The sequence below is a fragment of the Streptopelia decaocto genome (assembly GCF_964273445.1).
Source record: "Streptopelia decaocto genome assembly, chromosome: 5".
NCBI lineage: Eukaryota > Metazoa > Chordata > Aves > Columbiformes > Columbidae > Streptopelia > Streptopelia decaocto.
Window position 1 is genome coordinate 16425992 of NC_138659.1, and position 12627 is coordinate 16438618.

Here is a 12627-nt window from a genome sequence, read left to right on the forward strand (position 1 = left end):
CCTGCTCAGTGGCAGCACTGCAGCTGTATGACAGGATGAGGCAGGTGGGACAGCCTTGCGTGGCATGATCTGGGAGCCCTTCCAACACAGATCCCTGGGTTCATGGGGACACAGCCCAGGCACAGCGAGGCTGCAGGTCTTTGGGGAGGCCAGAGCAGTGCAATGAGGTGGGGGTGTCCTCAGGAGGAGCCCCCTTTGCCTCTCCAGCAGCAGGCACAGCTCTGTGCCGTGCACCAGCTCCAGGCAGGCACTGCCATCTGCAGGCAGCAGCTGCGGGCCCAGCTGTGGGCCTCTGCCAGCACCCGTTGTGCAGCACCGTGACCCACGACTGAGCAGCAACCACACACCATGTCACCTACACACCGGGGGCTGCACCTACTGCCCCACACCATGGCAGGGAGCCACGTCCCTGAGCCCACGGGAGCTTCAGACACAGAGAAACCAGCCATGGCTTCTCCTCTCCTCTCTGAGCACTGGGACGCAAGTAACCAACCTCACGTTCAGCTGCTTTTGGGGGGTGCTGATAATCCCCAGCAAAACAACCCCCAGCCTACACCCCCTTTGCACAAAGCATCAACAGCACCCCTTCCCTGTGCAAGGGATGAAAAGGAGCTCACTATTTTTAACACATCCAGAGAGATGCTCATGAAGTGCTCCCTGGAGCCTCATCCTGGCCTGCAGGAGTGTTCCTTACCTGCCTCTTTAGGCAAGCGGCTTTCACAGCTCCATGTTCTGTTAACACTGACATACACACCACGGGGGACACACACCTCACACCCAGTTTTTTCTGCTTCATGTGCCCCACATGAACAGCATCACCACAAAACTGTCCCTATAAAAATCTGCCCAGGTGGCTCTGCCCATGCTGAAGGGATGCCTGCCCATATCCAGCCAGCAGACACACGCCAGCAGGGAAGGACACCCCTGCTGTAACCAAGGTACAGTCTCTCTGCCAGAAAATGGCTAAGATCATGTTTTTCAACTCATTCTTCCTCCAGAAAGGAGCCCTTATCCCAGGTGGCTTCAGCTACGGGGCCTTTACCCTTTTGCGTTCCTGGAAGGAAAGCAAGCATCCTCCGCAATCACAGAAACAAGACAAAAAACTCCACACTGAAGAGATTTTTCAGAAGCATTTATTTCACTGCTGATGCTGGGGCTGCAGGAGGCAACTGCTCACTGAGCTGCACTTCACTGCAGAAATGACACTCCCCTCAGTCACAATCCACGTATGGTCGGTGTCTGCTCCCTTTTCAGCACCTACATCACACAGACCTACGTCACCGGGACATTCACCTGTTAGGGACACCACTTTAAAGGATTAAAAATAATTATAATAATAAAGCAATCTACAAAATAACACTTGGAGGCATCATGCAGAAACAGACGATTTCAGACAATGTGGCAGATCAGATTTACTACGTTTGTTGGTGGACCAGTGCGAATGGCTTCCCTGCCAGTCCAACGCGGTATGGAGCTGGAGAGCGTTCCCGGCAGGACAACAGCTCCTCGTTCCCTACCCAGTGGTAGGAAACACTTCCAGGTCACAGTTTATACTTCCAGAACTGCACAAGATTATTTGCTTGTAAAAGGTGCTGGAGAGTCCTGAAACTTCCTTCTTTGACACTGCCTGCTTCCTCCCGAGTGGCAGACACTGAGTGCAGAAGAGTGCCTGAGCTGTGGGGTTTCTTTTTTCTCTTTTTTTTTAATAAAAACAAAAGCTGACTGGTAAAATGTTATTCTTAGCACAGGTGGACCAAAAAAAAAAAAATTAAAAAAAAAATCATCACATTACGCTGGAAATATGAAGATTGGCCCATGAGAAATAAGAAGCTGGATACTATTGCCCCATAATGAGTTTTTCTTCACCTACAGTTTCAACTTCCCAAGTGAGGTAGGGAGAGGGTGACCACGGGGAAAAAAAGGTGGTGTTTCCAAAGGATTCCACCGTTGTAAAGTAATCCTTTTGAATCCTTCATGTAAAGTGTTCTTTAAGGAAACACTGCCTTTTCTTCACAACAACATTCAGAGTTTTGGTTTTTTTGGTTGTTCTCAGTGAGGGAAAGAGGGAGAAAGAAAACAAGCCTCCCAGAGATAAAATGCTGGCAGTTTTGGTACTTTTGGAAGGAAAGCATAGTTACAAAAGGGAAGGGAATAATGTAGCGAATCTGCAGATAGAAGGGAAAAATAGGGAGTGCTGACACAGTTTGCACTGTGCCCGCTCCCACAGCACTTGAATTACACATCCTCTTCACATGGAAACATACTGTCATACACAACTGTCAGGAAAGTGGACACTTAGAAACCTGTAGTTTAATTTTGTAGGAATCAGTAACACAGAAGCCTTTCATTACCCCTCCTAGTATTAGACAATGTATTTTAAGGCATAATTTAACAACCATTTCTTCCTAAAGCAATTGAAAGTGTAATGAGCCAAGATGTCAGACACAGAAAACTCAACAATAGCTATTCTGACAGAGGTGAAAGCTATTATATGTACAGTGCAGTATCTGCCTTCAAACAGGGGTGTCTTGTCTTTAAAAAAAAAAAAAAAGAAAAATAACTGCAGACCCAGATTCTAAAAAAGCAAATGTTGCCAAGACAAGGAATGTTCATTAGAGTCCAGTTCCCACTAGAGCTACTCAACAGGAGGACATACAACGTGATTATGCTAAACCGCCCTGATTGACTGTTCCAGAGCGTGCCCCGGGAGGGGGGCAGAACCGTGGGAGGCCAAACTGTGCGGTTCCCTAGTGCAAACTGCCTCAGAGGAAAAGCCTGTAGTCAACAAGCCTTTACACCTATTGTTAGGCTTCACTGAGAGGTGTAGTAGTCAGGTGCCACCTAACAAATTCAGGACACTCCTGTGAAGGTGATGGTCCTGTGTGGATTCTAATGCACATCCCCCGTGAACGGTGTCCTGCACACATACACCTGCCAGGCTACCGGCTTTCCCTCTTGCACGATGGCAGCTGGCTCACAGCCACCAGAATCTCACATAGACGATCAACATGATAAAAAACACAGCTACAGCCGCAAGTTTGGCGTAAGTAGAACGCATGTTCAGGTATTTTGCGTCCTGACGGTATTTCTTGGACAAACTGGACAAGTTGTTGGCCTTGGAATCAAGAGCTGTTAAAGGGAAAGGGGAGAGAAGTTAATCAAGGTTAACCCAGCCAGACGTTCTCCAAATGTTACATTAACTGTGCAAGTCTTTCCGGAGCAGCTGGAAGCGCAGCAGTTTCACAGGCCAGCACGCCCTGTGCCTATCTGCAGTGCCCTAGTGCTTGTCTTGCTGGGGTGAGAGCCGCCCAAGCTGGCGAGATGCTGGTCTCGCCTAAAAGCACCACTAACTGCCAGGTGCTTCAGGAGGCAACCGATCCAACTGAAACACCCACCAAGTCCATTGTTTTTCTCAGGAGGCTCAGGGATTCCCTCCAGTGTGTTCTACCCACCCAACTGACAGAGGGCACAAGGAACCATATGCCAAATATCAGCCGTTCCCTGTACCTGAAAGTGCTTCTCCTCGCTGTAAGACTTCCTCAATGTTGGCCACCATAATCCTCTGCACATCTTGCAGCTCTGTGTTGATGGAGCCCAGGTTCCTCCTCGCCCGACTATCAATGTAGAGCTTCTTGGTTTTCTGGATGTAGGTATCTGGAACGAGAGGGGGCAATCAGAGGGAACCTCATCTCACACAGAGCAGCCAGGCTGACGAAGGAGTAGGAGCACTGCTGAGACAGCCAGCAGGCTGCACGTAAATATTTGCTGGAGCAAGGCCAAGAGACTTAAAGCAGGAAATACGAATCAAAGGACATTTACCACTTCCTTACCACTTCTCTTGTTCTACTCTCCTGCTCAAAACACCCATTTCTCTAGTGCCAAGAAGAGGCTGAACTGTCAACTCCATAGGCAAAGCTAGAGAGGATCCTGTGGTTGCTGCTCCCTCCCCAGCAAGAAGTTTCCTAACTAGGCACAAGGAGAAGGACCTCACCAAATTCAATGAAGGAATAGGGCCTGGAGACTGTTGGCACCTTCTTGCCATGCTGCTCATCAAACTCTGAATGTAAGTCTTCCAGATATGCAAAGGCCAGTTTCTTGGGGAATGTAGCTTCACAGAGGACCAGATAACACACTCCTTTCTCAATGATGTAGCTAGAAGAACAGTAGACAGAGCATTGATTAATCAATTTTGCACCCATCTTATCACACATCACCCTGCATACCTTTATTCCTAGGAGGCAATGAGAGCTGGGTACAGGGAATTCCAGTCTGCCATGTCTGACTGAGGTACAAACCCTGCTACAAAGTAATGGCTTAGTTTTCTTTACCTAAAATAAATGTTCTTGTAGCCTCGGACCCTATACCTGTGCCAACAGCCCTGAACTTTGATTTAACTGGAACAAAGGTTGGCCTGTGAATATCATTAGTTTAACAAAATACCAGTAACAGAAGAGTTGTAATTTTGGAATTTGCCATGGGTAAGTATGATTGCACTACCAGCTCTTCAGCTGCCATGGCAGGAGTTCCAAAACGTATGTTGAAACAGGAACCGCTCTTGCTTTGCAATGCTGTTTGGTTTGTTCTGCAGCTGAAGGCGCAGAGAGGTCCCTGTTCTCCCACCACCCCATCCACATTGTATCTAATGTACGTTTCCTCACAGAGGCTTAGTGCTGACCTTGTTCTAGTGTGAGCTCCAGTGCCCCTGTCAGCACTGAGAACAGGTGCCTTTCATTATAACTCAGCTAAAAAGCCTACTGAAATAAGGAATAAGACAGAACCAATCTTGAGCTTATTTAGGCTTCACTTCAACTGCCTCCTGCTGCACTTTCCGAACTACATTTTCCTCCTCATTTGGCCAATAGGAAAACAAAGGCAATAATATTTCCACCAAAACCAAGGGAGTGGAGACGGTAGATAGCCCTGCATACATTTTTGAATGTTTATCTATATTATTTAGGGCGGAATTTAAATGCTGCTTTTATGTTGCTTCCCTTTGACTTTCTGCATAATGCCATTATGTAGCAGTCTAGTTAGCATAAAGATTAACAGTGCATTAAAGAACTGACCCAGTCTCAAGGGCACTGTAGTTAAATAGGTAGCTTAACATTTTGTTAATAGCCACATCAGGCTTACAAAATGACTTTCCCTTCACACTGTTTTTCCAGATACCTCAACAGGTCTAAGTCCTTTGAATTAACCAGCCTCAACTTATTTTCTGGGCTCTGGAGTATCCACTTCTCCTGCCTCTATATGGCCTGCGTGCAAATCCCACCAGCCTTCAAATAACAACTAATCCACCCCAACCAGAAGGAAGAAACTCCAGTTACTATAATCCATTCCATGAGTGCACCCCCAGAAGCTCATGCTTTTATTCTTTTGTATGTCCCTCAGTTTGGACTGCACCAGTGTGTAAGATTAATCCTACAGCAGTACATCATGCCTCTGTTCTTCCCTTACCCTTGGAGACCTGCTTGACAACTTGGAGCTTCTACCCATAGCTTAATTTAGTGACTGCCATGATCAGCAATATTTGAAAAAGTCTTTTGAAATAAATAAAACTCATGTCAGACAGGAATTCTGGCAGTATTCCCCAAGAGCCAGAGCAGCACACTCAAGATGAGAGCAGCCCAAGGAACATCCCCATCAGTACAGCTCTGTCGTCTCTGCTCGGGCCAGCTGGTCCTGCTTGGAGCTCTCCAGCTGTATTTCCCACCTGTTTTTCTCCTGATGTGACATTAGACATGTTGGATTTAAAGCTGATCTGTCAGCATCAATGAGAGCAAGCACACCTCATTCTGTCCCAGATAGAGACGATTTTGTCAGCCTCAGTTCAACAGCAGCGCAGAGTTCCTGCACAGTGGGGCTTCTCAGTTTTACACTCCACACTGACTGCTTGGCAGCACACGAGGGGCAGACCAGACGTTGCCGTTTGTCACTGCTAACTTCTGCACTCCAGATTTCCACACACTGAGTGTAGCCAGCAGGTTTCTTATAAGTATCTTGCATCATTTTGAGAGAGCAGAGCTTTATCCTATTAAGAGTGGCAAAGGCCAAAGGTTGTTTTCAACATGACAGGTAACAGCCAATTCAGCCATTCACCAGCCAAAGGTCAGTCACTCACTGTGAGCAACGCAGGCTCCATCAGTGCTTCTGTACCTGAACAGCCACGTGCACCGAGTGCTGCCACTGAAAGGGTGGCACAACTTTAAGTCTAAACATCACGTTTGACAAAAATCACTTCAGCGGTTGCAGTTTAAGCTTCACACTTCAGCAAGACTAGACTCATCTCTGAATTGATCAAGCTAAAAGCATTCAACACCACTCAGCAAGTTCAGCAATATCCTTAGCCATGCTTGTAACTCTCACACCACAAAACGCTCCGTCCTGGTTTATGCTGCCCCTCAGCAGTCAGAGCTCCGATGTGGCAGAAAAAACAGATGTGCTGAGTTAACAAACAGCACGGCCATCAGTCAGCATTATTTTAGACTAAATCTCAAACTCTCCCATTGCCTCCTCTTCCTGTACTGTTATCACAGGACTTTTCTAATCTGAAAGTGTTCTTTTTATATAGGTCCTGCCTTCATGTCCCACCTTAAAAGAGGCAGAGGTAGCACTTGAGTGCTGTGCAGGAGCAGCTGTCAATTCCTGTGGAACTTGTCTAGGGACTAACTCAACACAGAAGGAGAAACACTCCTTCCCCCGCCTATCTGTCCATCAGGTAACCTGCCTGTTTCTCCAAGACAGCTGTCAAAACATGAGCCTGCCCGAGTCCTCCCACCTTGTCAGAACCAGTGACATTACAGCCACCATTAAGAGGCTTCAATCTCCCGGGCCCTGTAAGTGGCACAGCTGCCCCAGACATTGCTGTGCTTGTGCTGTGAAAGCAACACAAGAAGGGATTTACAAGGATCTACACGGACCCTAATCCAAAGCTTCACTGCCAGTACAGTTACCTCACTGTAGTGCTACACAAACTTTAAAAAGCAGAGATTTAAAATTCTATAAAGTTTTAACTTCCAGAAAGATGATGATGCAGAAGCACCACTTTGCAGTTAACTCTAGCACCAACACCCAAACAGAAGATAGGGATGGCCAGACCACTTTAATCAGAGTCATCCTCTGACCACTATAACTCCCTATCAAAAGCAACCAGAAGCCAAGAGGAAAAAAAAAAAAAAAAAAAAAAAAAAGATTAAAACGACTCATCACTGTTACGATACATAAGCCAACCACAAGAAAAGTTGCCCTCAAAACATCACGGTTTTTGCCAAACACAGCCCTTCCAAAAAAACCCTGTTCCTGTCTTTGCTTTTCACTGAATCTCTGAAGAAAAGGGCTGGGCAGGAGATTTGCTAAAGGGCTCTTGTTTTAGAAGGAGAGACCTTAAGCAATCCTTGCCCTGCATCCAAGGCCATCTCCCACTCACACAGCCAGAAACACACGCCTGGTCACCAGGGCTGGGGAATCAGGAGGGACCCCACTGCTGGCAGCGCAGCACCAGGGCCAAGCCTGGGAAAACTTGGTACATCACTGGCAAAACTGCACAACTCTGCCTTGGTGATCTCACATAGCAGCTGAACCCAGAAACCTCTAACACAGTTATTTCTGCCAATAGCATAATCCTGACTCTTGACAAGATCTTAGGCTTGATTAAATTCTCAGGCATTACTCTGCTAGGAAATCACATGTCATGTAAAGAAGCATTTCCTTTTCTCAAACATAAGCTTACGCTCCTGCCTTTCACTGACTGTCAGTTCTTCCTCCCTTGACTTGCCTTTCCAGTTCCCTTGCTATTGGTTAGGGAGTTAGGGTGTCTGACCTGCACCCTTTGTGAGTTTTCATTATTTTATATACAAGTTCCTTTGTTAGCATGCTACTGGAAAAAGCTAAAAGTGCTTTTAAGTTGAGAGTTTCCAAATAGTTTAGGAAGCGAGTTAAACACACCCAACATATTTGGCAACAATAAGACTGAATCTACAAGATGAGAGAAAACAGTTTGTCAGGTACTGAGGAAATAATAAAATAAAAAGAAAATGAGAGATGTTCCATGTGCTTATAATACACAAAGCTAGTGCACGAAAAAGTACATGCTCATGGGATACAGAGAGAGGAAACTCTTGTGCCACAGGAGCTCACAGTGGTAGTGCCAGGGCGTTTTTACTAAGGACATCTCTTTTTAAAAAACACAAAACTCAGGAAGCACTAACGGTATCTTAGAGGGCGCAAACAAATGGGAAAACCTTACAGGGAAAAGAACCTGCACTATCTTCAGCAAAAGCAGAACTATGAACCTCACTGCAAAAGAAGTGCCAGGCACCAGTGCCAAGAAGTAACAACGCACATGCTCTCCCCTTCGAGCAGCTGTTACACGTCCGCAGCAGGGCTGACAGCTGAATAACTCACCCTCTCTCAGGCAGCCCAATTTCTAACTAATCCTCACCCCAACCCAAAAGCACCTTCGCTTATTTCCACGGCCCGTTCCCACATCACCCCTCCAGGTACTCACTGGAAAGCCATGGCTCCTGCCTCCAGCGTACACCTGGTGGGGGACTGCTCGTTCAGCTTGCGGAACAGCTGCTTCGCTTGGCTCTGGTACTGCTGCAGATCGCGGCCTGACTGAGAAGGGAGGACAGGCTGTTGTGCGCGGCTGCTGCCGGAGAAACACTCCCTGCGGGCAGGTAGCGGGGCTCGGGGGGGGCCGGGCAGGCAGGGGGGTTCCGGGGAGGCCGGGGCTCAAGTCGAGGAGGAGCTGCGTAGAGCCGTCTCCACACCCGCCACCACCGGGCGGGCAAAGCTTATGTAGGAGCCGCCTGGCCTGTGAGGAGGGAGTCTGTGTGGAGAGGGTTTGTGAGGAAGGGGTGCGAGGGTCCGGCTGGGCCGCCGCCCACGGACACACTGGGCCGGGCCCCCCCCCCGCCTGCGCGCCCCCTGAGCGCGCGCGGCCCCACCTGCTCGTCCTCCTGCATGGAGGCGGCGAGCGGCAGCCCGTCCGCCACACGGGCGATCATGGTGAGCAGCACCATCTCCGCGCTCCGCTGCGGCCCGTCAGCCGCCTGGCCCCGTCAGCCGCCCGCCCCTGCCACGGAGCTGGCCGGAAGCTGCCGCCGGAACATCCGGCCCAACAGCCTCCAGCAGTACGGGCGCTTCCGGCCGCGAAGCAATAAACCGCCCGGGCGGCAACACGACCCATCACTGAGGGGCCGGAGCGGCGGGGAAGGAGCAGCAGAAACAGGCGCTGCTGCGTCCCCTTCCTGGCCACACCCCCTCGACATGACCACACCCCCTCGACATGACCACACCCCCTCGACATGACCACGCCTCCCGCACTGTAGTACCGCCCACGATAAAACCGCACCCCTCAAACTTTAGCCCCGCCCAATCCCCTGGCTCCGCCCTGCACGCTGATGTAGCCCCGCCCCGCCGCGCCCCCTCAGTCCCCCGCCACACGTGATCCCCCCCGCCGGGGCGGGGCGGCGGTGCAGGCGGCGGCGGCGGCGGCCCGGTGGGCGCGCGCCAGGCCGGCAGCTATGGCGGCGGCGGCGGAGCGGAGCCGCCTGAGCTTCCCGGGCGGTGCCGGGGCCCTGGGGCGCCCCGTGCCCATGAACCTCTTCGCGACCTGGGAGATCGACGGTTCCAGCCCGAGCTGCGTGCCCAGGTAACGGCGGGTGGCCCCGTCCCCTCCGGCGGGGGCAGACCCCGGGGCCTGGCGGTTGGGCTTGGGTCCCCGCGGGTCCCAGGGTTGGAAGGCCTGACCCCGGCCGCCAGGTCCCAGGGGCTGCTTCTTCACCCTACTTTCCTCTTAGCTTTGCGGTCTTTCCTTCAATTTTAGGGTCCCTTTCCCCCATTTTGGGGTGTCCCCCCATCATTCTTTCCGCAGTGATGGGCAGGGCTCCCAGTACCCTGCAGAGGATGTTGGCCTGGATGGGGGGGTGCAAGGACCGTGCGAAGGCGCCCTCCAACCCTAAAAAGGGAGTGGGTGCTGCCCTCTGCACCAAGTCTTTGAGGGTGCCCCCCAAAAGCTTGGCATGGGGTCTGTGTTGGTGTCAGGATTTAGGGTGTCCTGCTTCTTCTTACAGCGGGTTGCGCTCCCCGTTCCCCACCATCTGGTGCGGGGTGTCCTGCTGGCGGGGCTTTGCCTGCTCAGTGCCCCACATCACTTGCTTTGAGGTGGGCGTCAGTTTCTGCTGGTCAGTTTCTCTCTGTTTTTTCACCCCCTCCCAGTCCCGAGCCTTTCCCGGCCACTGGTGTGTGCACATAAGCACACAGTAGCATCCCTGCCTCTGCTTCTTTTAGGCTGCATTGGAGGGATCCCTTTTTGTTCTTATAAAATGTGTGCTTTTCAAGTTTGGCTTTAACAGAACACCTTTGAGGATTTAAAAACACGGAAGATGAATCTTTGAAGAGATCCTCTTTCTCTTTTTATTTTTTTAATGAGGACACAGCAAGGGAGTAAAAAGGGAACAGAGTCATCGGCCTGACCTCGCAGGAATGTACAGCTTTGCAAGCTTTACAAACCCCCCAAATCCCTCTGTCTTCTGCACCATCCAGATAGCAGGTTGGACTCGATGGGTATGCCCCTGTCTTGCAAGGCTAGCAGCTTGCTCATGGGGGTAGTAACTATCTTAGCTTAAACATTACCCACAGTCAAAGTGCTCTAACATGGTGGGCCAGAAGATAGTATGGGGTAGAAAACCTAGGTCCTGCAATTGCAGATGATCTTGGTTTATTACAGCTTATCTCTGCTGGCAGCATCTTGGAGTGTCTGCTGGGCAGCAGCTTTCTCCACTTGTATCTTGCTTAGCCTTTCTTCTCTGCAGCAAGAGGCCTTAGAAGGGGAATAGCACCCAGGGGAATGTGCCCCTCTTCAAGAAGTTCCTTTGCTACAGAAGGAGTTGGGAGGAGCTGGAGGAGCAGTTGGTGCACTTTTGATTTTTGTGCTGGATTCCAGTGCTGTTTGCGTTGACCCTGGAGGCCCTCTTGTAATGCTGTTTCGAAAGCTGTTCTCTCCATCGCACCCTTGACTACAGGAAGGCAGTTGGATTTCCATTTCATCCAACCTCATAACAGTGCCTGTTAAATAAAAAAACAAATGTCTGTCGCTGTCAAGGACTTTTAGTTCTGCGTTATCATTTATGCTGATACTTGCAGATTTGAAAACAACCTCACAACATAGCTGCTTGTTTGCAAATCTGTAGATGACCAGAAAATGTGGTGCAAGGACACTGGCCCTGCCTTGATGTGATAGAGCGTGGCAATGCATCTGCACAAGACTTGACATTTAGGGTGGGTCCTGGGTGCTTTAACTGTGTTGGGCAGCAGATTGCAGGCAGCTGGTCCAGGTGCCTGGGGGAATCTGGGTGATGCAAAGGGCCTGTGGGTATCTGGGCAGGTAGGGCCAAGTTGGGGCTTGAGGGAGAAATTTCGGAGTCAAGCTGTGAAGCATGGGCTGGTGGAAGTGCTCAGATTGTGTGTTCTGAGGCAGCCATGAGAGGACTGGGGAAATTGGGACCCCCTATAGGAACACAGGTTTTGTGTGAGGGAGTTTGTGGGTAACAGTGGGTCCTTCTGTTTTCAGCACTGTTGTTGCCATCACCTCTGCTTGCTGTTCCTGGGTGCCCTTTTTTTCTCAAGCCCGAGGGGGTATGCGGACATCCAGCTGCTGCACCTGCTGCCCAGGTCTTTCTGCGGCCCCACGTGGGTGGGCAGGCGTGCAGGGGCTGCGTACCGGGTGCAATGTGTGGCAGGTCTGCGGTTGTAGCTGTGGGTGCCAAAGTGTGATTTGCTAATCAGAAGCGAGTCGAGCAGCCGCGGTGGCAGCTGCTGCAGCGCTTTTGGTGTGACCGCGCGGTGAGGTGTGTGCTGCGCTGCCGGCGCCGGGCACGCGGGGAATTCTGGAGCAGCAGCTGGGCTGCAGAGCCTGGACACTCGATTCTGCTGTTTCTAATCATTTTACATCGTGTCTTGTGATGCTACAGCGGGTCCATGCTTTGCATTTCATTACAGGCTTTGCAGCAAACCTCTATCAGAGAAGGCAGGAGTTTGAAAACCTTTAAGTTCTACTGTTGCCTCTGTATTTTGGGTTCATACTGTAATGATTTTTCTTGTGGTGCAACAGTATCTAAGATTCTTTGTTTTAAAGCAAGAGACCCTGGGATGAAAACTGTTCTGCAGGGGAAACAATATTTAAAATGAGATTGTTGTTTGAGAAGATATCTGTGGGGACATGAGAGGAGGATGTGGAGGAGAGTGGGCCTTGGTGTGTGGTCAGGCACTGTGGAATTGGGGATGTGGTGTGTGCTTCCCAGATGGTGCTTGGGAGCTGGGCCCTGGGACTAAATGCTGCTCTTCAACAAACTCTTCTTTGGCAGGTGATTTACTGAAAACCCATTCAGCTTCGGGGGGGTGTTAGTAAAATCTGGAAGGCTGCCTCAGTGTGTCCATGGAGGTCCCTTGTGTGAAAAGGCTGTCTCAAAACGCAAGGAAGAATAATAGTGAAGAGTCATAGTGTTGTTCTGCATTTGTGTGGCTTGAGTGAAACACAAGGGTAGGTGAAGTTTTGCACTTGCAGTCATCTCCATTTCTCTTCTGCCATTCAAATAAATTATTTTCTTACTTCTTTCTTCAGCA

At 50.1% G+C, this 12627-nt stretch overlaps 2 protein-coding genes across 7 annotated transcripts in view; one reads left to right on the forward strand and one right to left on the reverse strand.

The window, feature by feature from the left end:
- Positions 1-1117: 1117 nt before the first annotated feature.
- SEC22B (SEC22 homolog B, vesicle trafficking protein) lies at positions 1118-9124 on the reverse strand. Its single transcript, XM_082054674.1, has 5 exons — positions 8949-9124; positions 8507-8616; positions 3992-4152; positions 3508-3654; positions 1118-3129 (listed from the first exon to the last, which is right to left on the reverse strand). The coding sequence occupies exons 1-5, from the start codon at positions 9021-9023 to the stop codon at positions 2975-2977; spliced, it is 648 nt and encodes a 215-aa protein (XP_081910800.1). The 5' UTR covers positions 9024-9124; the 3' UTR covers positions 1118-2974.
- A 340-nt stretch (positions 9125-9464) lies between these two features.
- The window catches only part of PACS2 (phosphofurin acidic cluster sorting protein 2), a 75465-nt gene continuing 72302 nt past the window's right edge, over positions 9465-12627 (forward strand). For all 6 annotated transcript variants that reach the window (XM_082054846.1, XM_082054851.1, XM_082054847.1 and 3 more), the window contains exon 1: positions 9465-9655. In XM_082054846.1, coding sequence (XP_081910972.1) covers positions 9528-9655 — 128 coding nt within the window. In that variant the 5' untranslated portion in view covers positions 9465-9527. The remainder of the gene's footprint in view (positions 9656-12627) is intronic.